Genomic DNA, 27,042 nt, shown 5'->3' on the forward strand with positions numbered 1-27,042 from the left:
ACACAACTTTAAATGCTGAAAGCCGAAATGTAATTTAGCACATTATTCAACAGGAGATTGGGTTAATGAACCCCCAATGTTCAATGCTCAAGCTGGAATTCTCACTGGAGCCAGCATCACAATAATAACATTAATATCATCAATGTATTCAAGAAGGTCATAGAAGCTGTAGTGGAAGCACTTCTGCCGAGGACCTGATACAGAAGCGCCTTCTTGAAACACAAAGTTTCCAGCCCCAATTGCTAGGATATGGAGAAAATATTCTCAGCAGTACAGAGGCAGTGCTGAGGACCTGATCTCCACTTACATAGCATTAGAGGAATTCATGACAGAGACATTGAATCCCACAAACTATTAGGAAAAAGCAACCAAATATTTATAAGGCCCCAATAGGCTTACGACGTAACCAAAAACAACTTTGGAAAGGGCATGAAGGTGCTATAGGTAATACCCTCATCACTGTAACGTCAGGTGGTAAAAAAAGAGAAGGCATGGAGCATCCCAGGGTCCTCTGACAAAAAAAGCTGTCTGTACTACAGATATATTTTCAGAAGCCTATACTGGTGGCAGGGCATATCTTAAACAATGTAGGTCAATTTGGCACTAACTAGTGATCTTAGAAGTGTGGCAAGATAGAAGCTTAAGAAAACATTGACACCCTTTCCTCAAGCTTTTGTTAATGTATAACATTATATTCAAAATGTGGTATCCAGAAGAAAGTGAAAAAGACGACTGGCAATGCAGCTTTGCAGCTGACAACTCGCAGCACCCTTGCCATTTTCAGTCTGTTGACAACTAAAAAATCTTTTTTTATACATTTTACATTTATTCAAGAATCAGTGTTTTAACTATTTTAACAAACCAATATACATCTTATTTTTCTTAATGTACATTTTAGACTGCTTATTTTAACTTTTTCCAAAACAATTCAATACCGAAAAGAAACTTTACAAATACTTAACTTTTCATTTTCCAAGTAACCTTTTTCGAAATATAGAAACTATTACAAAAATTCTGCAAGGCTGCCAAAGAAAGTACGTAAGGGAAAGAAAATGAAATATATGCTTCAGTTTAAAGTCTCTGAAGCTTTAGTGCTAGGTTATTAACCAAACTATAATTGGTCAGCGGTAAGTGCTGATGCATGGTGTCGTATACGCACACATGTGAAGACAAAGACATGTATTAAGTTTAAATGGTGCTATTCACTTTTTTTTTTTAAACTAGGTTCTCTGGTACTAACAAACCAAGAAATACCAGTTTACAAAAGACAAACTCATTTGCTTGCTGTTTAAAAGCATAGTGAGGTGATATGTTCTTCAGCATTCAGTACGTAACAAAATACCACTTAAACCTTTCTTTTAACAAGAATAAGATTTCATGTCCCTATATGTTCAATATGGATTTCACTCCTCTTCACAATTCGTTTTACCACTGGAAACAAGAGATCTGCCATGAAGTTATTTGCAGGACCAACTCAGAGTAGAGTCAGAAAATCTGAAAAAGACAAGAGACACTATAAAAATGTATCACATATCAAAGATATTTGACGTGCTATGATTATTCCCCCCTCCTGCCCCCAGTTTATACTTGTTTCTTAAAATGCTTTTTTTAATCACTTTCTCAGAGGTGCACCACAGCTTCCACATGTCTTTAGGAAGATTAGGAGAGGTAAGAGGGTAGAGAAGGCTTGCTTCAAGGCTTAGGCCAAGTGAAAGCTCTACTTATACTCATTCTATTCCCATAATTCTGATACTATTTAGATCTTAGTATACCAGAATGAACTATGAACGTATTGAATCATTGATGACTTGCCAGTTTCTTTGCAGGGGCGAGCAAATGTGTTTTTAACTGCAAACTGAGATGGGTAAATACAGAAAAATAGATGTTTCCCACACTCAATTATTAAAAGAAAAATCAAATAATGTTTGTAAAGGAACAAATCTTTTTCCCACAGTGATTTTGGAAAATTCTATGCAAGGCAAGCTACGCACCAAAACATACCAAGATTATTTTAGCACAAAATTAAACTTTTAAGGCTAGTGCCTCCTGACTATGGAAGCCATATTATTAACACTGCTGTCTCAAATGCAATCAAAACAAAACAAATTATTAGGACTAGTTCTGCAGAAAGTAAACATATCAAAATATACTAAAATGTTTGCAAAATACTCAATTCCAAAAACATAGAATTAATGTATTTTGTATATGGGATTATAACTAAATTTTTTAAAATGGATTTCATAATAGTTACAAAGAAAATGCAATTTAACTGGGGGAAACACACTCATTGCAGTTTCATCATTAGATACATGAGCTGCATTCCCAGAGGGCTTGCACTTATTTTTTGTTATACACAAGGTTGTTCACCCCCTCATGGCAACTTTCTGCAGCCTGCGAAGAGAAAGCTTGACAGCATCTTCGTGGTTATGGGTTTCTTTTTCTTTTATCATTTTCTTTTCGATAACATTTTATTCCATGTCCTCAGGAACCTCTGCCGCATCAAATCAATTGCCCTATCACCTGAAATTTAGTGCCATCGCTAAAGAAACAAATGAACTGCTACAAAGGTGACTATTAATTTTTGGTAATTATCGACTGTACTGGATAACTGTTAGAGATGACACCATCTTGCAGTTCTTGGAGGGCCAAAGATATTAACAGAAGACTAATTTCCTGATGAGTACTTGGGAAATTGAGATCCTAATGACTATGCATATTTAGCATGATTTCAGACTCAAACTACCTCACAGGCTGGGGAACTGAGACCAGAAGGAGAGTACCACCTTCGACTAAAACTCAGAGATGATAAAGACAATGAGAAGTCCTGGGAGTAATGAAGACAAAAGGGATTATGACAAACATTTATGCAGATTCGCCCCCTGCCTCATCAAATACAATGAGAAGGACCAAATTAAAGGGGATCAAGAACAGTATCACTGCAACAGAGTTCAAGGCAGGACTTCTATCCCTTGAAAGGAAGAGAGTATTTGTTAGAGAGTGTAGAGAGATGGCAAAGGCAATGCTTGCTATAATTCAACGGGTCATGGAAGTTTACAAGGTGGGTACACAAAATGAGCACTAAAGAACAAGTTAATTATCTTTGGTAACACCGTATATGGTAGAGACTATTTAGCTGCAGATTCCACATCCTAGAATATTTCCCAGATGTCAAACTGGATCCAGAAAATCTTGACTTGTAACCCTGCGGTGGTGTCGAATGGATCTGCATTGGTGTTAAAGGTGTTGTCAGCGGTGCCTAGATAGGTATCATCCCAGCGTGCCGACTTCAGTTTATGACGGTTTCCACGCCAGAGGCACGGAGCCACAGCAAAAGGTCAATGACAAGTGGGCAGATTCGAAGGACCTGCACGGACCTTTTTAGGTGAACAGGGCCAGGTCGCAAAACAGAGGATGGGAGGTTTGGTAAGGAATCTGCAGCTTGATAGAGTCCCTCCCTGATGAAGTGCTACCAAAGGTAAGTAACTTGTTCATCTGATAGGGACTTTGAGTCCTAGATTCCTTACCTTAGAATAGACACCATAGCAATACCTCCCCAGAGGTGGGTCAGCAAAGTGACTCAGATCAAAAGTTCAGGATGACTGAGGGGGCAAAATGGCCGTCATGATGGACCTGACTGTAGAGGCAGTAGTGTTTTGTAAAGGTGTGCAAAGATGCCCACACAGAAGCCTGACAGATATCCAGAACAGGAATTCCATGAACTAATGCAGTAGACGCAGCCTTGGCGAATGAGTCCACAAGCCTTTTGGGGGTTGCTTCCTGGCCAATGCGTTACAGATCTTAATACAGAGTACTATCCATCTGGTGATGGTTTGTTTCTGTGCTGCTTTTGTATTCTTCGATCTAATGAACCCAGTTTGTCTGGGAATAAGCTGGTATATCGAGGTTGGACATAAACAGCCTGCATCTCACTGACTTTCCTAGCCAAGATGATGGCCACCAGTACGACGGTTTTTATTGTCAAAAGGCTGAGAGGGCAGGTATGCATGAGTTCAAATGGAGAACGCACATCAAAAATGTCCGCACCAAGAGTGGTACAGGAAGGCTTTCAGTACCTGGGAATTTTCGTTACCCCACACAAAGAGAGATGTCGCCATCTTAACCTAGGAAAGGTATTACGAAATTTCAGACAAGACGCGGAGAGATGGAAAGAACTCCCCTTGTCTCTGCTTGAAAGGGCAGCTATTTTTAAAATGATTACCCTCCCACAACTGCTCTACAAACTCCAGAAAACGTATCACCCCCCCCACCGCGATCAACACTCACAGGGTTGGAGAAAGACATTAGATTTCTAATATGGCAGGGTGGACACCCCAGAATAGCACTGAAGACGCTACAGAGAAATCCATATAATGGCGGAATCGCACTGCCAGACATAGAGGCTTATTATTGGGCAGCCCATCTTATTTCCATTAATGAATGGACGCATGTGGCACGGGATCACCCAGCCTATCGACTGGAGAGTGACAGATTTCACCACACACACACACCTACACTACCTTTATGGGGGGAAAGGCATCTCTCTATTAAAGGCAACAAAGGTCACTATAGAGGCATGGGAGAGAGCCACAAAGGCTATTGGATGTGCAAATCGGGTCACACAGGCCACGCCCCTATGGGAGGGAGGAAGACTCAGAGAATTGCAGAAGCTAAAGGGCTTCGAGGCGTGGACCTCCTGGGAATCTCTGTAATTTGAGACATCCTGGAAAAAGGGACAATTAAAACATGGCCCAAAATAAGCCAGGAATATGGGCTAGATAGATCTCAATTCATTAAAAACGTGCAGCTGCACCACGCATGGCAAACGTGAAACATCCCATGTACAAACCGTCCTCACACACCAAAGACCCTCTCCCTTCCAACCTAGTCCAGGAGCTTAAGCACATCATTGCCCATTATTGGACCACTGTCATCAACTCCTCCCTGACCACAGGATGTGTCCCTGCCTCCCTCCAACTCGGACAAATCACTCCCATTCTTAAAAATCCCAATGCTGACCCCAATGGCCTTAATAATCTCCAAACTTCCCCTGCTTTCTAAAGCCCTTGAAAAACCTGCCCTGCTCCAACTGGACAAACACATTGACACCTTCAACCTACTTGACTCCCTACATTCTGGCTTCCGGAAAGGATGCAGCACCGAAACTGCCATGCTAAACATTGTTGATGACATCCACCACTCTCTAGATAAGGGTGAGACCTGCTTACTTATTCTTCTTGACCTCTCTGCAGCATTTGATACTGTGAGCCACCCTGCCTTACTTAACACACTCAAAGTTCATTTTGGCCTCAACAGTCCTGTCCTCAAATGGTTCTCCTCCTACCTCCAACATAGAAAACAACAAATCAAAATCTACAACTGCCTCTCAAAACCCACACCCATCTCCCTTGGTGTCCCCCAGGGCTCTATTCTCTCTCCCTCTCTCTTTAACCTCTTTATGGAACCCCTTACCCTCATGCTTTTTCAAAAATTTCAAATACTTTATTGAATTGTTCAAAATAAACAAAAATGACAAGTTTGGAATAATGTTCAAACTAGACATTCGTGCCAATATTCCAATCTAGCTTCGCATACAATTTTGCAATATACTAATGATTAGTATTCCAAACCATATGTAAACCACATATGAGAAAAAGAAAAAGAAAAAAGAAGCCCTTGAAGAACAGAGGAGAAGAGAAGAAAAAGAAAGAAAGAGAAGAAAACTAGATAATAAACACCAAGAGAAAACCTATACTAAGGCGCTAATAACATTAGTATACAGTTGTTGGGAAATTCACTGTAAACACAAAGATAATGAAAGCAAACCATCAAGTATTACAAAAATAACATTACAATGAGTACAAACTGAGCATGAATGTTCACAGAGGTTTGTGTGCATTGAAGTAAATGTCCACAATGATCTAAACGAGGGTTTCCATGGAGAGTTCTGTAGCACGATATCGTTTGCACCCCTAAGGTGGATAACCCAATTCATCCATCCTTTATATGAAGTCTTGTGAGTGTACTTCCAGTTATTAAGTACCATCTTCACTGCTGACGCAAGTAAAAGATCCAAAAGGGCTTTGTCCGTATCATTACATGAATCAACCATTAAAGAACCAAAAGTAAATGCAGAACACTCTTTTCAACTCACATTTGAATACTTTAGAAAGAAAGACAAAAACCTTGTCCCAAAAGGACGACACGGCCATACAATGTAAAATAAGATGGGCTAAGTCACCATTGTCCTCTTTAAAGTTCCAGCACAATGGATCATCACGAATACGAAGAGAGTGTAGTCGAGCTGGGGTCCAAAAAGCCAATATTTAGTTTGAGATATTACTGGGGATATTTTATTACTTGTTATCGAATTCCACACTTGTGGCCATAAAGAATCGGGTATCAGGACAGTAGAGTGCGAATCCCAAAAAGTTACAAGATTATCATCGAGGTTGGAAGTTTTAGGATGAAGGAGTTTGTTTATACGTGACCTAGTTTATTAATCTGTGCCACAAACATTGGTAATGATGGTAGCACATTATGTAGTTTGGCTTTAGTTATTGCCGCTCTTACTTTTAAAAAAATTATAGAATTCGATGTTGTCTAATTTATAACTGGTTTGAAGATCTGCAAACGTCACAGGGTACGAAGAGTGTTCCAGATGATAAGGGAAAAAAATACCCCGATTGATCCAATCAACATTTAAACTTTTCCCTTTGTATAGTACTCTACGGTTAAGCCATAAAGATTCCATCTTAGATCCCCTAATACTTACGTCTAATTTCTTATCTATCAGGAGAAGTGCCAATTTCGTGTTTTTAAAAATAGATTTAGACCTGTTTGGATAGAGCTGGTTAGAAGTGAGTAATGCCAGAGGATTGATATTATCAAGAATGGCTTTTTCTACATCCAACCACATCGGAGTATAGTGGGAGGGGGCGAAATCCAATAGGAACCCTGCTTTGCAAGAAACGCTGATTGATATAATTTACAATCCGCTAGATTTACTGCACCCAAGGATTTGTCAAGCCTCAATTTTTTTAATACCAATTCGAGCCTTTTTGCCACGCCATAGAAACTTTGTAAGGAGGATGTCTAGTTTATGATGAAAGTCCTCCGTCAAGAGAAGTGGGAGCATATTTATAAGATAATGAACCAAAGGTGTGATCATCATTTTTATGGTTTCTACCCTTCCCCACCATGTTATAAATGTTGGTGACCAGAAGTCCAAAAGTTTTGCAATCTTTGCCAGTTACCTTCTCGTTATGATGAAGGGCATCAATAATATTGCAACCAAATTCAATCTCTAGATATTTCCTATATCCCGAATGTCATGCCAGGCCCGAGTTACTTAAAACCTCTTTGGTGAAGTGCACATTCAAGGGTTTCACTTCCGATTTATCTTTATTAAGTTTGTAGCCTGAGTGTACGGAGTATTCTGCAATCATAGCTATCAAAGCAGTGATTGAAGGACCCGGAATTTCAGTCATAATTAGGATATAATCCGCACAGGGAGCTAGTTTAACCTGAACATCTTTAAAACCTACCCCCTTTATATCCAAATTCATCTTAATATCCTGAATTAGCGGTTCCAACGCCAACAAAAACAAAGATGGAGACAAGGGGCAACCCTGGGGAGTGCCCTGTTGAAGAGTAAAAAACTCATTATTCGCAATACGAGCCGATGTCGCTAAATAAAGGGACATTACCATGTTTATATACGATTTTCCCAAATTAAACGTATGCATACATTGTTTTAAAAAGGCCCAAGAGACCCTATCAAAGGCCTTTTCTGCATCCAATGTAATAGCAATAGCCAGATCTGATTTAAACGCAGCATTTTCTAGAACATGACAGAACAGTTGAGTGTTATAGTTGGACATATGACTTTTAAGGAAACCTACTTGAGACTTACTAATTAAATGTGGAAGAATAGAGAAGTCTTGTAGCTAAGATTTTTGAATAGATCTTACAATCAACATTGATGAGAGATTTTGATCTATAGTTCTTTGGGAGTAGAGGATCCTTTCCGTCTTTAGGTATGACTACTATGTTAGCTTCCGTCATGGAATTCGTTGTACGCCCTTCACTAGCAAGATAGTTAAAAACTCTCAACATAGTCGGTTGTAGTTGGTCTGAAAAGGTTTTATAAAAAATGGCTGTAAAACCGTCTGGACCCGGGGCTTTATTATCTTTAAAAGTTTTTATCGAATTCGTAACTTCCACTGCACTGATTGGTGTTCCTAACACTAATTTGTCTGTTTCATTTAGTTGGGGTAATCTAAGTCTATTCAAGTGGTGGGTACAATTCTCTAGGTTACGTTCCAGACCCTTTTTATGCAAATCCTCATAGAAGGATTTAAAGGTGTTTAGAATATCTTTCTTTTTGGTGTGTGTATGGCCGCTAGCATCCTTGATGGACGAGATAACGTTCTGGTTCTGTTTGTGCTTAAGATATGAAACAAGTAATTTGCCCGCCTTATTGGCTTCGCAAAGATTAAGGGCTTTAAATTGGTTTACCCATACTCCCGCCCGTTTGCTCAGAATTTTATTATATTCATATTTCTTTTGCGGTAGTGATGTGAGAATAGAATTGTCCTTTAAAGAAATGGCATGGGCGGACTCCAGAGTTTTAATTTCAAGTTCTAATTTAACTAGTCCGCATTAGTGTGTTTGTTTATATTCGTTTCAATTTCAATCATTATCCCCCTAATGGTGGCCTTCAGAGCATCCCATAGGGTATTATCGTTAGTTTTAGCAGTGTCATTATACTTAAGATAATCAATAATAGCCTCTTCAATTTTCTTTTTGTCCTCAGGATCTGATAAAACATCTTTATTGAAGCGCCATCTTTTTGGTGATGGTTCATTATGACTGCCCGCCAGTTTAACATTAATGCACGAATGATCCAACACCAGTTTAGGGGATATATCTGAGTGTTCTATTAGATGCATGAATGAGACTGAAATGAGAATGTAATCAATTCTAGTATATGAATTATGTGGGGCGGAATAAAATGTATAATCTCTGGAATCCGGATGTTGAAGGCGCCAGGCATCTTTGAGATTAAATCTAGAACATATAGTGTAAACTATGGCATGCGATCTGGTGGGTTGGTATTTGCAATTGGATTGTCTGTCTATTATCGGATCAAACGGGATATTAAAATCTCCACCACCTCCTGAGGAAGACCCTCTATAGTTTTTTATATACCCTCCCAAAAGTCTGGATCATCTGTTAGGTCCATATATATTCACCACATGTATGAGGTCTTCTCCTTTCCTTAGATGGGTAACTAATAATCTACCATCACTGTCATGAGTTTGTGATTCTAACGAAACATTAGCTTTTTTAGCTATCAAGGTGACCACCCCCCTTATTTTATGATCCGCCGGTGAGCAAGCAATTTGTGAAATCTAATTATATTTAATAAAAGTAGCATTTTCTTTAGATAATTTTGTTTCTTCTAGTAAAATGATGTTCCCTTTGATTTTAGCTAAATAATCAAATATTTGTTGATGTTTAATTGGGTGATTAAGCCCTTTAACATTTACTTATATTATATTGAGATCTTCTGCTATATTGCATGACCTAGCTTGTACCATCACATATGCGAGTGATAACAAGGTATACTAAACACGTGTGTTATAAAAGAGATGCTGACTTCCACAGTAAACACTAAATCATTATCATAAAACACAATCACTGCATGAATATAACCTGTCATGGCAAGAGAGAAACTAAAAATGGCAAATATAGTTATGTATGAAATAGCACCAAGGTACTCTTGTCTTATAGGGCCAAGATACAACCCTACTAATAATAGAGAAAGGACAGACAAAAAGAGAAATAACAAAATAATAAGAAACAAGACCACAGCACATCTAGTAACATTCCTCATATTCTGGGAATTCGCCCCCAACCTCCCCACCCTTCCCTGCAAACCTCAAATATTGGAGGTGCGACGGCAGGAGTGTCCCACTGTCTGAGTGTTATTTAAACTAACAATGAAAATTTTTCCTGAGAATATTGCATACATCATAGCAAATTACTTTATATAACGAACTAAGGCATGAGCCAGATTATTACCAAGGGGAAGAAAAATCCCAACTATAGACACATAGTATAAGTAGAAATAGTCAGTGAGGTTAGAGTATTTAGTGCAGTTACCTATCAAGATCCCAAGCTAGCACCAAACTTGTAATCAGAGAAAAATAGAGGCTGTATGTATTACGATTTACACTTCTTGGAGGAGGACTGAGAAAAATCCAGGTCCTGAGTAGGCGGGCCTTCTACAAAATTCGCTAAGTCCAAAGGGTCCGTGAAGTAGTGATGACGACCATTGACTAGGATTCTAAATTTAGTTGGACCAACAAAGAAAAACTGGATATTTTTGTCTCTTAGCTTATCCCGTAAGCCAAGCAAGCCCTTCCTTATATCCACAGTAGGTTTTGAGTAGTACTGCGTGAAAATTATTTTGTGGCCATTCCAGCTGAGCTGTTGAGTTTTACGTACATAGTTGAGGATCGCTTCAGCGTGTTGAAACCTCGTTGGTCTACAGATGATAGGGCGTGTTGTTTGCCGTGAAGCATTCTTAAAAAGTTGGTATTCTGTGTGCCCGATCAAGCTCTAGAGGATACGAGAATTTTAAACCTGTGAACTGAGGTATCCAGTCTTCCAAGAAAGCGAGGCAAGACCCCGTGGCATCTTCTTATCCTTCTAGAACATCTAAAATTCTGATATTGCCCCTCCAATTTCTATCTTCAAGCTTGGCTGATGGTCTTTTAAGATTGGATGTCAGGTCCCTGAGTGACTTCAATTCTTTACATAACTTAAAAGAGGCATCTTCAACATAGCTAATTCTTTGTTCAGCGGCTGCTAATTTAAGAGTTAATCATACTCATATCCGCCCTTATGGCAGTTAGTTCTAGCTGCATTGTGTCCGTATTCTGTTTAGTGGACTTAGCAACTTCATGGACTTCCACTAATTTTTTAAGGATCATGTCCATGGTGCTGTGAATGTCTGCTTTAGCTTTGATGGGAGAGTCAGATAGCGATGGTTCGCCCTTATTCTTTTTTATACTGAATCTTGGACTCCTTTTCTGCCATTTGGTACAACTAGGAAAGATCCTGTACAGTTTGGGGATACAAGCACCAGTGCCGATGTCAGAGTGAAGTATTGATGGAATATTCCCCTGCCCAATGCAATCTAGAACAATTGATCAGCAGCAGACTGTATTCAGCGGGGGCTACCTGATGACATACAGATTCAGTAATTAAGCTATTTTTTATACTGGGTCTTGGACTCCCTTTCTGCCACTGTAAGCATTTTATAAGGGAGGAGAGATGAGATCTTATCCAGAATTAATTTACAAACACTAGTAGAGGTACCGCGTTAAATGTTCATAAGGAACCTCCTTATAAATGCAAAGAAGCACACCTGGTCATGAGCAAAAGGCAAGAGGCGGGGACAACTTGATGTTATTATAGACACCTTGGGTGTGTAGCAAGGTACTCTCTTTCTGAACCAGGCGCCAACTCTGTGGTAATTATTTACGTGACCGGACTGCAGCGTTCAGTATAATCCTAAATAGCTCCTCGTCCTCTTGAAACCGCCATTTTAAAGTCAGGCAGCAGTTATGAAGAAAAACATCTGGTATTATCACAGTCCCACTGGGCAGCGTGTCCTATGAGGCTCATTCGCTATCTCCACCCAGGCTGCTCGCATAAACAATGCTCCAGCGCTTCTCATCTGCTACACTCGCCGGCGCCACTCCGATAGACGCATCGCATTCATCGCCGCCGTTTTAGGATCAGGCTTCTTATAAGCAAAAGCCTCTGCAAAAACAAAGAAATTGCATCTTGAGGCAATAATACCTTCTTTCAAGACATGAAGAGTCATATCCAGGTATCCAGGGCTTTAAGAGCGTTCATGGTAATTTTGCTGGCTGATTATGCGATCCGGGGTGATCGCACTCGCAGGCCGCCATTTTCCGATTACTTCTTTCTGCTCGGCACAAACATCACCGTTTGGAACTGCCGAACCGGCACACTATGGGCACACCCGGTAGCACCCACGAGATCAGCGCACCACCATCAATCATCTCCTGCTGCCCTGGGACAATCACAAACACGCTGTCTCCGGAATCAGCACATATAGTCTCCGTTCGAGACAGAGGAACGCAATCAGGCAGCCATAGGCACTGCCATCCAAGCCACGCCCCCCTTACCCTCATTCTAAAACAAGCTGGAATCAACTACCACCTCTATGCTGATGACACCCAACTTTACTTTAAGATTAGATCTTACTCCGATGTTCTTCACCTCAATAACACCCTGGCAAAAATATAATCCTGGTTTCACTCCAATCATCTCAAACTCAACCCTAAAAAAACGGAAATCATTCTCTTCTCTCCTAAAAACAACCCTCTTCCTATCCAAACATGGATCTCCGACCTTAATTTCCTCAACTGTCCGCTCTCCCTTTCCAACTCTGTTAAATCTCTTGGTATCACCATCGACAACTGCCTAACCCTTAAGGACCAAATAAAAAACTTGGCCAAAGGAGCACTCTTCTCTCTCTGTCATCTCAAGAAAATTAAACCCTTCATTCCAGCGGACGACTTTAAATCGGTTGTCCAATCTCTAGTCCTCTCGCGAATAGACTATGGTAACGCTATCCTATCAGGTGCCCCCAAAGCTCACCTTGCCCCTCTTAAATCGGTGCTCAACCTTGCGGCCAGATTTATCACGGACTACAAACGCTTTGACCACATCTCCCCAGTCCTCAAAACCCTCAAATGGTTACCCATCGAAGGCAGATCCTACTACAAGATCGCTTGCATTACGCACAAAGCCCTCCACCAAAATGCCCCGCTGTATCTCACTAACAACATCGTCAAATCGGGCAGCTCCCGGCCGTTGGGAAGCACCAACGCCCTCCTCCTTTTTCCACCTCTGTTAAAAAAGCAATACACACAATCTCGCTCTTTCTCCGGAAACGCCCCTAACATCTAGAATGTCCTCCCTAAAGACCTGCGTTGTAACCCCTCTTACATCAGCTTTAAAAAAGACCTCAAACTGCTCATGCTCAACAAATATTGGGGACCCTATATATTTTTCTTCCAGTTTCTTTCTGATTTTATTTCATCACAGCCCAATTATTCACACAGTGTTGATCCTTTGCCATTCACGGAAACTAATAATGTGAGCGGTTCTTTCTGTTCCTTTTTGCCTCCGTGTGATCTAATAAAGTTTCCTCCTCACGCAAACACTAAAAAAACTCAAAGCGCATGTATTTGCGCGATGTTGTCTTGACAACCAACTTTGGGAAAGCTATCCATACGATTGGGCTTTGGAGTCTCCTAACTCCTGATTGGTTCACAGCGTGTGACGCCATTCGACGCTCACGTGTCCATGCCCAGAGTGACGCCTCGCTTCTGACTCGCGAGCATATTTTCTTCACGCATAAAATACAAGCTGGTTTCCCCGTTACTTTGTCATCGGGGTCCGGTTTAAAAGGGATTTTTGCAGGCACCAAGCGGGTGTTTAGCATTGCCGCCTGAGTCCTCCATGATCGCATGATAAGATAAGTAACGCGGTTCTATGGTCCTACCGCTGTAACTGACTACCCTTATTCTCTTTTCCTTTTAACTCTTTAGGGTGTGCCATTGTTGCGACCACCCCCCTCCCGAGACCCATGATGTAGTTAGGGACTGCATCCCATGTGAGATATCCCCTCCTTCTCCTTTGTAAATATTGAATGCCCAATTGCACTATGTATATATGGTTTACGCATAGTGTTTCACACATAGTATTGTGTTTATAGGTACAATTCACGATGGGCATACTGTTAGATCTCACTACATACTACAGGCCCCATAATGCAGTAGGGGCAGCGAGGGTGTGTACTTTCCCACAATACATTGAGAAGTAGCAGCTGACTGGAACCTGCTTATAAGCAAGCCGGAACAACTCCCAGGTGCTTGGCTTTGTTGTTTGGAGCGTGAGCCACACCTGGATCCTGTAGCTGGTTAGAAGTGGACGTTTTACGTTGCATTTCCCGGTGACCTGCTTTTGGACCTGAAGGTTCTGGATCTTAGTTGTCAAGTGCCAGAACCCTTTTTGTTTATACTCGAAACTGGAGTGGAAGCGCTGGTCGCGCTATTTGTTTCCTTCGTTTTCTATACTCGAAACTGGAGTGGAAGCGCTGGTCGCGCTATTTGTTTCCTTTGTTTTCTTTTTTGTTTCATTTCATTTTTTGCTGAACTTTATTGGTACTACGAGCGCAAAGTAGCGCTGAACTTTAGGTGCCCCAACTGGTGCCTGTAAAGGACGTTAGGACGCTAGGACCTGCTGGGGTTGCCTACCTCCTGCCTGTAAGGATTGTCCTCGGAATCCAAGACCCTCGACCTCTGTCGTTTAAACGGCCCGCGCGGGGTGGCGCTACCAGGCAAAACCATTCGGAGAAGTCCGGAGTTTGTGTTTGCTTTGAGTATCTAAGGATTACACTACGGACAGAGTCAACGTGTCAGTTCATTTCGCGCTAAGGAGTACACTACGGACAGAGTCAACGTGTCAGTTCCTTTCGCGCTGGGAAGCGCTCTCCACTGACTGTCAACTAAATCGCAAGTATACCTCAGGGGCTGGGGAACCGTTGGTGTTTGCACTTGTGAACTTTGGTCAGTCAGACTCAAGCCAGTGAAGCATTGGGACAGTGCCTTCTTTTCTTTTTGGGTGTCCCGGGTTCCTGAATATAGTGATATTTAACCAGGCATTTCAGTTACTGTTTGTACTACACTCAGAACAAACTTCGTATTGGTCTAAATCATCAATCTCCCTCGTGAACCTATGTGTAAGTGAGAAAGTACACACAATTGCATTATTAGTGATTACCCGCTAGACTAAAAAGAGTCATAGTGTTAACCTATGCTTTGTATCTGTTGTATTTCCCTCTACAGGTTTTCCTGTTCCCTTGACCATCCGCACCACAGACTCCACTCGAGCCTTCCTGGTGGCTCATTCCGGTCTTCCCATTTTCTCTGATATTGCGTACCTCTTTAGCTGTTACCTCAGCTGGGGTGCGCGGTCTCTGGGGAAAGGGGAGACATCATCTTCGCTCCCGTGGATACTGGCCTGCTCTGTTCTGAGACTCTCGCAGTCCTCACACATACTATATTACTCAATTCTCTTGCGAGGTTTTACCACTCTATTGAGCTTGGTTTATCATCTTAAGTGTACTCTGTTTTTAAAGTAGCACGTATGGATAAGCGTTACTGCCTAAGTGCACTGCGTAGAGGACTAGTATCTGTATGTCCATCTACGACAAACTTATCAAATCTTGGCTAACTATTATATGTTTGTCTTTTCTTTTCATGTTTGTCTGTGTATGTCATTTTCATCCAGAATAAACTTGGTTCTTCTCAAACACGAGGGATACCAGATCTTATGTATATATGCATACATTTTTATCTTTTACATTTATAACCTCAGGTTAGGGTGGGCCTTAACGCGCCCATACCGCCGGGGTTTACACTTGACGGTCCTGACAAATGCCTGTTTAATCTACAACACATAGGCAGAAACATGTTGACCACTTCTTAGTGGACTTTGCTGAACAATCTATTTAGCCCAACTGTCCCACACTTTGTTTTTACTGTGTCCGATTGGCTTCTAATAAACTTATTTTTTGACACAATCGAGATAGTTTTAACATTCACTTTTTCACTATTCACTAAACACGAACAACCAGCTCCGCAGTAATTCTGGCGTTGTAGCACACCAGGGTGGCACTCGGCCTCTCCTGGTGGGGCCCAATGATGAAGCATGTCAGCAACTAGGTTGGTGAGTGAGGGCTTTATAAAGAACCTAGCTGGATTCTTCTGTTGTGCTCTACATCCATTGTTTAAAAGGCACACTCCTCTGTTGCTATGATCATATTTATCTTGGGGGACTGAGAGTGCTCCTTAATTTTACTTCCCTCCCTCTCTTGTTTTCAACATAGGTACTAGAGGTGACTTTGCCACTTGACCTTAGTTTTGTACTTCTGGGAATCCAAGTGAGGTAGATGTGCCTAGAAATAAACTACTCTTTGTCTCTCTGGGCTTGGCAGTTGCGAAACGGGATTTTGCTAGACGATGGTGGGTGGCGGACATTCCCATGGTGGAGGATCAGGGGACCGGATCTGTATATGGCCGCTGAGCGTACCACTTATACGAGCTGAGGATACCCTAAAAAATTTGATAAAGTGTGGGAACTGTGGCAGTGGTACCACGGACTAGACCTCTGGGATAACACACAAGACGCTATAGCGTTGTCCTCCGGAGCAGATACCACAACCGAACATTGAGACTCAAAAAATGGAGAATGCTGCAAGTCGCCCCCACTGATGGGCTCCAATGGCAAATAATATCCCTCACTAAATACAATGATCATGAGTTAACCCCAGTAGGACAACCCAGGGGATGAGAGAGTTTGGAAATGATGGCTATGTTACATGCAACTGAAGTTACAGAATTATTTGTATGCATTTGCTCATATGCAAAATAAAAATAAAAAATGTACGCACCAAATTAAGGTGCCACTGGAGTATAGCAAGAGATGTAGAAGGAAACATATGCTGAAGACCTTTAAGTAAACGTGTCACAATGGGTGACCTAAACAGGGAGGGATGATCAGCAACTACAAAAAAACAGATATGGCTGGAAGATACCCCTTAACTGTGCCGAGGGCAAGGCCTTGCTGGGATAAGTACAAAACAAACTTCGGACACAGGTGCAGGATGAGAGTTAATATGTTTTTCAGTGCACCAAGCCACAAACTTGTCCCAACTGAAGGCGTATACAGTTTTAGTGATGGATGGTTGGTTGCCACGATGAAGTCACAGTGTCCCTTAAATAGAGTATTGCATTCTCATGGTGCCTGGATGAATCAAGAGAGTTCTGAATGCAACAGATGTAGAATCTCTTCCATTTAAAAGTATACAATACTATAGTTCGTGGACATTTAGCTATTTTCAGAATGACCAAATAACCTCAGTGAAGATGTAACAACACACGGAAGGAGTTCAGGTGCAAGCAATCTGTTATGCTCAACAATGGAATGTTGAGGTGCAAGACCCGGCCCCCAAATTTGAGCAGGAGATCGGCCGTTTGCATGGCAGTTCCCTGTGTGGATCGATTGGACAGCAGTAGAAAGTCAATAAAGCACCACTGGCGCAGTCAATCCGAAGCTATGAATATATTACTAGCCTTGCAGTGGGATCATCTGATTATGAGTCACAAAACCCAGAGTATCCGAGGAAAGCTGTAAAGCAACATCCCTGAGTAGTCCATAAAAATGGTATTCCCTTTGTTCCTAATTGGTTAAACCTGGAAGTGAAGTCTGGTCATGTTTTTTTCCCTGTGTCTGCGATCGCAGATGGCATCTTGCAGTACATACTCGTGCAATACTCAGTAATGATTTTCTATGAGTGCTCTGATGAACAAGATTGTCTCAGCCTCTGAACGCCTGGGAAAAATAGGTTTCTGATTTGCAGGATATTTGCTGCAAATCCATTTCCAGATCCTTTGAACTAAGATATAGGACTGTAGCATGTCCTTCCTAGATTGTTTAATTAGTACATTGTTGTCCTATTGTCTATTTGCACAAGCAAGGAGTTTGTCTTGAAAGATGGTAGAGTGCCAGATTGACTGCTCTCAATTTCAGAAGATTAATGTGATAAGAAACCCATTCTTGGAAAGGTTTTTATTTGAAGAAAACACATTTTGAAATGCGTATGCACATGCAAAGGCCATTTTCAAATGAGTTTTCTTAAAACAAAAGAAATTATTCCCAGATGGCCACCACACATGTAGCTCAAATCCATTTAAAGATGGCTCATTGCTAATATAGCGGGGACAGCACAAGACTGCGCGGTGGTCACACAAGTGCTACGGATTAATCATTTATAAAATGAGTGGGAGGCCTCAATAGGCGGGGAAGAGCATGGCGGAACACAGAACAACATAAAATAGTCCATCATGTACGGTAATGTATCTTTCCACTGCTGATGTTGGAACCTTACATCTCATCCAACCAACATTCTGTCAGACCTAGATGCTCCGTGGGTGGGACAAACATTAAAAGAGAGGCACACCATCCAATCAGGAGCAGAGAACTTAAACGCATCAAAACAGGTGATTTGTACAACAGAGGTTGATCTAGTACATGTACAAAGGCTGAGAAATAACCTTTAATGGTAGCCACAGCAAGTCCTTGCTGGGCTCAAGATAACACAAAAAGCAGCACATCTGATAATTTGGTATGCAACGGTTTTATCTGACAAGACATACATCAAGCCACAAACTTCCCAAAGCGTCCAGTATCGATGATTTTTGCGAATGAATGCCTGGCTGCCACAATGACATCCACTACATCGGGAAGAAGATTGAACACAGCCAGCTGTTACTGCTCAATCACCACACATGGAGGTGTGTATTTACGCAGGCCTAGGTGGAGAACCCTTCCTTGTTGCTGGCACATCAGTTGCTCCCGAAGCAGCACCCTGATCAGGGGACAGATATTCACAGCCACAAGTTCCGGGTACCACATTTGCCTTGCCCAATCCGTAGCTACTAATATAACTTGGGCGCAACCATTTCTCATCTCCTTCAGAATTTTGGGCAGGATAGGCTAGGGCGGGAAGGCACAGAGAAGTCCCGAAATCCACTCTTGGTGGAAAGCATCTACGAGGGATAATCCCATTGGGAAATAAATAGCACAGATGTTTAGACAAAGCAAACCCTTGGTGGTGGCTAAGAGACCAAACCATGGTTCTCTCTTTTGCTGGAAGATGCCCTGTGCCACTTCTGGGTGGGCAAAACTGGCTGAGTTTGTCCGCGCTGGCATTCAAAAATCCTGCCTGGTTGATGGTCACTGTTAGACCTGGCATCTTTGATGTGGTTTCCCCTGACTTTTTGCCTCTACCTCCTACATTTGACACTGTGTTGAATTTCATTTTGCTGGGTTAGACGCTTTGGGCACTTTGCCACTGCTGATCAGTGCCAAAGTGCAAGTGCTCCCTGGTTAAATTATTACTGTGATTGATTATCCATGATTGGCATATTTGTTTTACCAGTAGGTCCCTAGTAAAGTGCACCGAGTGTGCCAGGGCTGGTGATTCAAATGCTACTAGTGGGCCTGCAGCACTGATTGTGCCACCCACATGAGTAGCCCTAAAATGGTGCCTCAGGCCTGCCATTGCAGTGCCTGTGCAGTCTGTGAACTGCCATGTTGTCCTGGCCAGTGTACACACTTTCCAGGCCTGACCCTTCCCTTTTCTTAGCCACTGGACACCCCTATGGTAGGCCCAAGGTACCCCCCTGGGCAGGGTGCAGTGTATGTGAAAGGTAGTGTGGGTACCATGTCCTAATGGGGAAATACTGCCAATTTAGTTTTTCACTATTGAAAGGCTATCTTGCCCATAGGATAACATGAGGATTGCTGTGTAACATGTTTACCTGCATATCTTCCCATAGCGGCAAGATAGACATATGGAATCTGGTATCCCTGAACTCAGAATTTAATAACACATCTTTTAGTGAAGATGGTTTTTAAATTCTAAGTTTGCAAATAACACTTTTAGAAAGAGGCTATTTTCTTGTTCAGCCTTTCAGTGTGCCTCTGCCTGTTTGTGGATTGACTGTCTGGTTTGTGAGTGACAGGGGCTGGGGTAGCTCCAGGAGACTGGGTGAGTCTGCACTAGGCTGGATAGACCCATCTGCATGTGGAGTGGTGGGAGGAGTAGCACCTGGGTCTGAATAGGGCTGTACCTGCCTTCCACAATGCTGGCTCCACCTCCTGCGGTGCGTCTGATTGCCCTGGCCCACACTCACAAAGGAAGAAGGTGTGCACTGGCAGAGTGCACCCAGAACTTTGGACTGGGTGCAGGAACCCCCACACAGGAAGAACAAAGTCTTTTGGGGTATAAGATTAGAGCTAAGACCCTTGTAAAACTAGATTAGGTGCTGCCATTGCTGAGTGTCTGAAAGCTGACCTGCAGTTGCTGTTATTACTGAGGAGGCGGACTAAGGGACTCTCTGCTGTGTACTGTGTCCCCCTTGCTTGAAGAGGAGCTGTACTGTGTGCTTTGCCCCCATCTGAAGTCTACCTGTCTCCAAGGGCCTGAGTAGAGCTGTCCTCCCGTTGTAAACTCAGGGACACAAAAGTTTACAGACGAAACCATCTCGTCAGCACTGAGTGTGTGTTGCTGCGCACTGACTGTGGCCTCGTGCACTTTGCCCTGCCTGCCTGTTTGTTCCCTGACTCGGTGTGTTTGTGGGCGCACAGCTGCTGCTAATTGTAAGGTCTGTCTTGCCCCCAGCGCGGATCCTCTGAGGGACCGTCTCGGCACTCGAGAGTGCATGCCAGTGCACTACCCGAGACCTTCAAAGGGGCTGAAATCACCGCTGCCGGCCCGGTCCGAGGAAAGAGGGGGGAAGCACTGTGTAAGGAAAAACCACCGCCGCTGGCCCGGGAGCCTCGCAAGCTTTGTTTCCACCCCCATCGCTGACGTCAGGGAAAAGCCGCGCTGAGACTGGACTCAGCACGGGGTGTTGCCTAGCAACGAGGGGCTCACCGATAGCTGGAAGCCGCGCCGGGATCCAGGAAGTGCGGAGTGCCCCGACAATCAGCTGCTGTAGAATCGAGAGACGGAAGGAGACCGCACACCCAGGTAACTGCTCCAATCAGTTGACGGAGCGCCACAGTGTTACCGTAAGGGACAGGGCGTGCGGGTCCACGGGGGAACGGTCTCGGCTTCCCACTTCCTGTGAAAGAAAGGGGCTGGGGTACCCAGACCAGCGGGAGAAGTTTTTTTCACATCAAAGCCGATCAGGAGGGGCAGCTCGTTGTTTAGACCAAGCCTGAGGGCATCGTGGAGAGACAAGCAAGCAGGCGGTATTACGAGCGCAGCGGCGGCATAACCAAGGTACGCGACATTGAGGGAAAGCGTCCTTGGTTACAAACACAGCATTTTGAGTTACGTGCTACAACGGGGGCATTTTTTTGTTATTGAGGAACACCGTATTTGCATTTTCAGAGTGACTTCCACACGCTAGCAACGAGGGCTCACTGCCATATTGAGCCCACACGTGTTTTATTTTTTATCCTTACAAGAACTTTCTCCAATAAAAGAACATTATTTCAGAAAACCCTTTTATTGACAACCAATTATTGGAAGAGATTGATAGTGTATGTGATTTTTATGTTGTTTTGATCAATCTAATCTATATAAAGTGATTTATATTTTTATAAAACAACTTGTGTAGCGTCCATTTGTGGTGTTTCACTATATTACTGTGATTGTTGGTACAAATACTTTACACATTGCCATGGGCATAAGCCTGTCTGCTCGTGCCAAGCTACCAAGGGGGTGAGAAGGGGTTATCAACAGTGTGTATCCCTCTTACCCCGACTAGAAGCAAGGGTCCCTATTTGGACAAAGGTACTTACCACTGCCAACTAGAGACCCCCAGCTCTAACAGTCACCAAGCAGATGCCCTGGCGACTCAACTTGTATCAAAGGAACAGAGCCTTCCAGAATAGAACTCTTCTCTGCCCGGTTTGTTGCAGTACCCAAGGCGATGGTGTTATATGTGAGAACCTGAATCAGCCTCCCCATAACGGATGGGAAGAAGTCCTTTAGTCCCAATCTGTTCACATACAACTCTAACAGGCTGATGTGGAGCTGGGTCTCTGTGGAGACCAGAGCCCCCTGCTCTCCACTTTTCCTAGATAACCTCACCGGCCCAGCAAAGAAAACCATCCCTGTCAACTGTCATCTCTTGGTGGGTCTGCTGCTGGTCTAGTTGCAGCCCGGCAACCACAACAGCAGATCTTTCACAGGCTCCTTCAAAACCTGGATGAAATCTGACAGGTTTCCTTGGAGTTGAGCCCACTAAGCCCTCAGATCCCACTGCAGAGAACACGTGTGTGATCTGGCATGTTCTACAACCAGGAAGCATGAGGCGAGGAGGCCCAGAACCTTAGAGTTGCTCTCACAGAAATACAGAACAGAGGCTGATACATTGGGATCATAGACAATGTCTTCGACTTACAGAACCAGTCGAAAGGCTAAAAAAAGTACAGTTTTCAGAACAGCCCAGATGAAAGGGAGCTTCTGGGAGGAGTCAGGTGTGACTTTAAAACATTGAGGAGAACCCCAAAGAAGTGAGGAGGTTTGCTGTCATCTGGAGATGGCCTACAACTAACTGCGGCGAACCCGCCTTCATCTGCCAGTCGCATGGTAGAGGAAGACTGATATTCTCAAACTCAAAAGATGTTCTGCGACTATTGTCATCATTTTTGTGAAGACTTGAAGGGCACGGATGAGGCCAAGGGGCAGCACCACAAACTGTAAATACTCATCGCATAACTTGAGCATGTAACACAAGTAGGATTGCAGGAAGGGGATGTGAAATTAGGTATCCTGCAAGTCCAGCCCAACCATCCAGTCTCTTGGATCCAGGGAAGATAGAACCTGGACTAGTGTTAGCATCTTGAAGATCTAAAATCAGACATCAGCCTCCAATGTTTTATGTATCCTGCCTCCAATGAAGTAACAACTTGCCACAGAAGGCAATTTAAAGTGATTCAATGACTGTGGCATGAGGGGCGGGTGACAGGTCAGTGTGTTGTTCTGAAGGCTTAGACATTGTTGGCTTAATACCCGACTCTTGCCTAGAAAAGCTTGGCGACAGAAGGGGTGGAGGGCCATTCTGCTATTGGGGTGGCCCTTATTGCTGGTGTTGTTGATAACCCAGGCTGAAAAACCTCTAAAGGGACAAAACTGATAGGGATACTGCAGCACAGGTGCAGCAAGGCAAAGAGGGTGTGCAGTCACCCCGATTTCCTTTTAGTTCTAGTGCAGAATATGCTTTGTTACAAAAAGCAGAGTGCTATCAAATTGCATTTACATCAGAGACGCCTGGTTGTCATTTGAAAAACCTGTGGATCTCATAGAGGCATGACACCTAAACACCAGACTGCCCAGCCCCAGTAGTAAGTAGTGTCCAGTACTGATCGCATGAACTATTTCAGCTCTGTTTTCTTTCGGGACTGTCTTCAAGATCTCACCAACTATGTCCCACATTGAGTGATAGTAAGGTCCTACGACACAGCTGGGATTGACAGATCCTGAGGCCAAGTTGGCGGAGGTGAACATCCTTTTCCCAAAAGTCTCCATAAGTTTGGACTCCATATCTAGAGGCGTAGTGGGGAATGTGTTTGGGTTTAGTCTGCTGGTAGATGCTTGGACCACCAAAACGTTCTGATGCAAGATGTTGTGAAAGAAAGGTCAGGTCTCCCAGCACAGGCCTGTCATCTGTCCACTTGCTTAATTACCAGCAGGCAAGAACCGGGTTTGGCCCATATACCCAACAAACTATCAGTCTGTGTGTCACTGAAGTGAAAGAGTGGTTCAGTTGAAGTCTGCCTTGGCAGCAGCACTTTTGTAAGCACATTAGTTTTTACCTCAGCAGGGGCTAATTGGAGGTTGAGAATTTGTGCGGCGAATAACCACAGCAAAGGAGGCTGATTCTTCAGTTGAGGGACTTGGGGTCAAAGGGAGGGGGGATGAATCAACTTAGTGTCAGGGGAAGTTTCCATTCCACTGGCTCCCTGTAGGTCCATATTAAAATGATCATACATTTAGTCATCATCTGGGTTATCATCTAAACCATGTTGGCTATGGTCAAAGTTTGTGCCAAAGAGGTTGTCAAGTGAATGCCTTTTCTGAGGCAATGACTGGCTTCTGGAGGAGTCAGAAAGAGGCTGTATCAGTTGAGGCAACATTATAAAATGAGTACTGTGGCAAAGGTTGTGTTGGGTTCTGTTCTTAATCAGAAAGCAAGCATAATAGATTCTTCCTCCAGCGTTGGTTGTGTCAGGATTGGTGTGGGTTGTGGCACCAGAGTCAGGATGGATGTCGGCTGTGGAACCAAGCTGGACAGCCCTGCGGGGTTGAGGCACAGATGGTGTCAAGGACGAACCCGCCATTGATCATTCACCGAGAGACCTCCTTGGATGCATGGGGCCCAAAGGCACACTATAAGGAACTGTAAAGGTGGGGAAGATATGCAACATGGCCTAATTAAAGGCTTCCACAGCATTGCATAGCATCACCAACATCCCTATGAATTCGAGACACATCGGACCAGTTGGGGGATTGGTTCTTTGGTAGGCTTCGGAGACCGAGAGGTTCCTTGGTGTCAACGCGACTTCTCAGAATGTGTGTGGTGGGATGCCAGAGAGTCCCGCTTCAACTTCTAATAAGTCTTTTTTTGACTTATCAGAAGATCTGGAGTGGGAAGATGATCTGCTGCGGAAACGACCTAGAGAATGGCACCGGGTATTTGATCTGAAACAAATTTTCTTTGTTTTCTGTCAATGTCCTGTGACAGAGTTTGGCTTCACGTTCCCGGATAGCCATTGTATTCATCCTGGAGCAGTCTGCGCAAGACTTGGAGTCATGAGAGGATACGAGACACCAGAGACATACCTGGCGAAAGTCAGCCACAGACATTTGTTGGTGACAATGTTTACATGGTTTAGGCTCTGTCATTTCAGGGGGTGGCATGTCCCTTGCACACTTTAGAAATTTGTAGCAGAATGTCTTTAAAATAAAAAATAAAAACTTTATTTATCATTCAATTACCAACATAATGTTAAGGTGAATAAAGCGCAGTGAAATACAATGTTTGTCCACAAAAAAGCCAGGCAATGACCTCTGATCTACAACAGAAGGTGTGGAAAGAAAGGAACTGAAATCTGCACAGGCAATCGTGATATGTGACTCCAGTGTCACTTTTTGGGTAGAACGGAGTTGACGCTGAGCTGCATGACACACCTACTAGCAAAGAAGGAACTGCTGAAAAATTCTCCAGATGCAGTCTGGTGCCTGGGGTATTGATAAGGTGAGGAACCTGCTATTACAATTATCCCTGTGAAACGCATAATCAAACATTTAATGCTGACGAATCGGAAAGATTGTTACACAACAGCCCCTCCTTTAATTTGGAAAGGGGCATGTTGCAAGACATCTCAGACTTAACCTATAATAGCTCTGGAGGTGGTGAGGTTAATACATTTCTAAATAGTCTTCTAGGGGTATCAGAAAAAGTCACAACCTGGTCCTTTACAGGAGAGGCAATTCTTGAACTCTTAAATGGCTGAGACTCGGAAATCTAGCTGGTGAAACTATAAATGATGGAAAAACTTTTCTTTCAAATTTGAAAACACCAGTAATATTATAAAAATAGGACAAATAGACAGGAAAACAGCACAAGATAATTAACGGTCAGTTGAAGAGGATAAACATACATTAGTACAGGCAAGGGAAAGTAAATTTACTACTGTACATGCAGGAGGAGACATACTAAGGTAAACATTAGGAAATGGGTATGAGGCAGAGGTAGCAGTACAGCTGGATGTAGACAAAACAGAGCATTGTCAGGGGTATATGTACAGTATTGGTATTTATATAGTTCTTTCTATACTTCTTTCAGGGTCGTAAGTGCCTAATGGGTTTAGGTGGCACAAACACATTATTTCATTATTTAACTAAAGTGTTGTTTGCCATATTTGTGACTAATAATCCATCAATAGGGTACATTATTGAGGTAACCCAGGAGTGGCAGACTGTACATCCAATGAAGGCCTGAAGGCCCACAGAAGTGAATGGGGCGAGGGAAGGAAGGCAGATGTTTGGGTGAAGAGTCCTTTTCAGGTCACAACAGGCCCTAAAAAGGAAGACACCAGAGGAAGATGCCCTTAATCTTTTTGGTAGGGGTAGCAGTCCTAGGGTATATGCAGGGTTAGAGGCACTAGGCTCCACATCAAAACAAGGCGAATACAGGTTAGAGAGGAAGGGGAAATAATGGTGGGTCATGGTATTCTCCCCAGGAAAGAGAAACATGGATCTTTTCAACATGAGACATTTACAAGAATGGATTCAACACTCAGGGGACACCATTAACTTGTCAAAAATTGAGAAAATAATTTTGTGGAGAAAGTTTCTCCGCAAAAGTTTTTTTCACTATGTTTTCCTGCAGAATCAAACCAACCAGGGGGTCTAAGCCTCCATGTCTCTACTATAGCACTCTCTGGGTATTCTTTATTGAGGAGCCTTCCAAATTATGTTTTTTATTTTCTCTATTTACCAGGCATTTCTGCTTCATGTGGCTCATGACCAATCTCTAAACTGGCTATATTCTCTGTCATTTTCAATGCCTGTTTCCAGGCTTACAGTAGATGCTGACCACGTAATCACAGTTCACCATCTTCTGTACTGATCTTTAAAGTTTTCTCTCGCCCCTTGGGGAGCCCCCAATTCGAACCTTTTTAGGGAATTTATTATTAAGGCGAAACATGCTTTTTTAACGACCTTAGTGGCAACTTCTAGAAGCAGTAAATAGCATTTCATTACAACAAATGATTTAGAGGTTAATGTTGAGGATGTGAAGCTTGGGACGTTTAGAAACCAGGACAGCACTGTTCAAAGACTAAACCAAATGATTCATGTAGGATGTAAGCAAAGAGGTCAGCCAGGTGCCACTAACTGAAAATAAGAGGACGTGATCCCTTGTGGCCCCTGCAATTTTGTTGATGGTCAGAGTTTTTGAACCAATACATCTCTAATGCTGCTTCAGAGTTGGTAATCTAAACGAGGGCAACGCAAGAAAAAATTAAATACCATTAAAGGGATATTAGTAAAAAAACATGCAGATGTCACCTTTCTAAAAAATCAATTGTAATGACTAACCAGTTAACAAATGACAAAGGATGATCACACCAATTAACAGGTTAAGCTACTATTACCTATAGGAATCCCCTTTGGTATGGGTCTGAACGTCGGAGCAACTTTTGGTTTAAGGTGCACTTCTTCTTGCGATAACTTTATAATGCAACAAAGAGGGTAGCTCTTGGGCTAGTAAAAAATAAAAACAAAGTGTCAGGAAATAAAGAATAATTAATACATTATTTTTAATCACTGTCACAATATTTAGG

At 42.8% G+C, this 27,042-nt stretch overlaps 1 protein-coding gene across 6 annotated transcripts in view; it reads right to left on the minus strand.

Moving 5' to 3' along the window:
• Positions 1-446: 446 nt before the first annotated feature.
• Positions 447-27,042, minus strand: part of MEIKIN (meiotic kinetochore factor) — a 446,824-nt gene continuing 420,228 nt past the window's right edge. For 3 of the 6 annotated variants that reach the window (XM_085614472.1, XM_085614470.1, XM_085614469.1), the window contains 2 exons: positions 26,854-26,962; positions 447-1,494 (listed from right to left, as the gene is read on the minus strand). In XM_085614472.1, the coding sequence (XP_085470598.1) occupies positions 1,475-1,494; positions 26,854-26,962 (129 nt within the window). In that variant the 3' untranslated portion in view covers positions 447-1,474. The remainder of the gene's footprint in view (positions 1,495-26,853; positions 26,963-27,042) is intronic. The other 3 variants (XM_085614474.1, XM_085614473.1, XM_085614471.1) reach the window with 1 other exon arrangement.

The sequence above is a fragment of the Triturus cristatus genome, chromosome 7 (assembly GCF_964204655.1).
Source record: "Triturus cristatus chromosome 7, aTriCri1.1, whole genome shotgun sequence".
Lineage (NCBI taxonomy): Eukaryota > Metazoa > Chordata > Amphibia > Caudata > Salamandridae > Triturus > Triturus cristatus.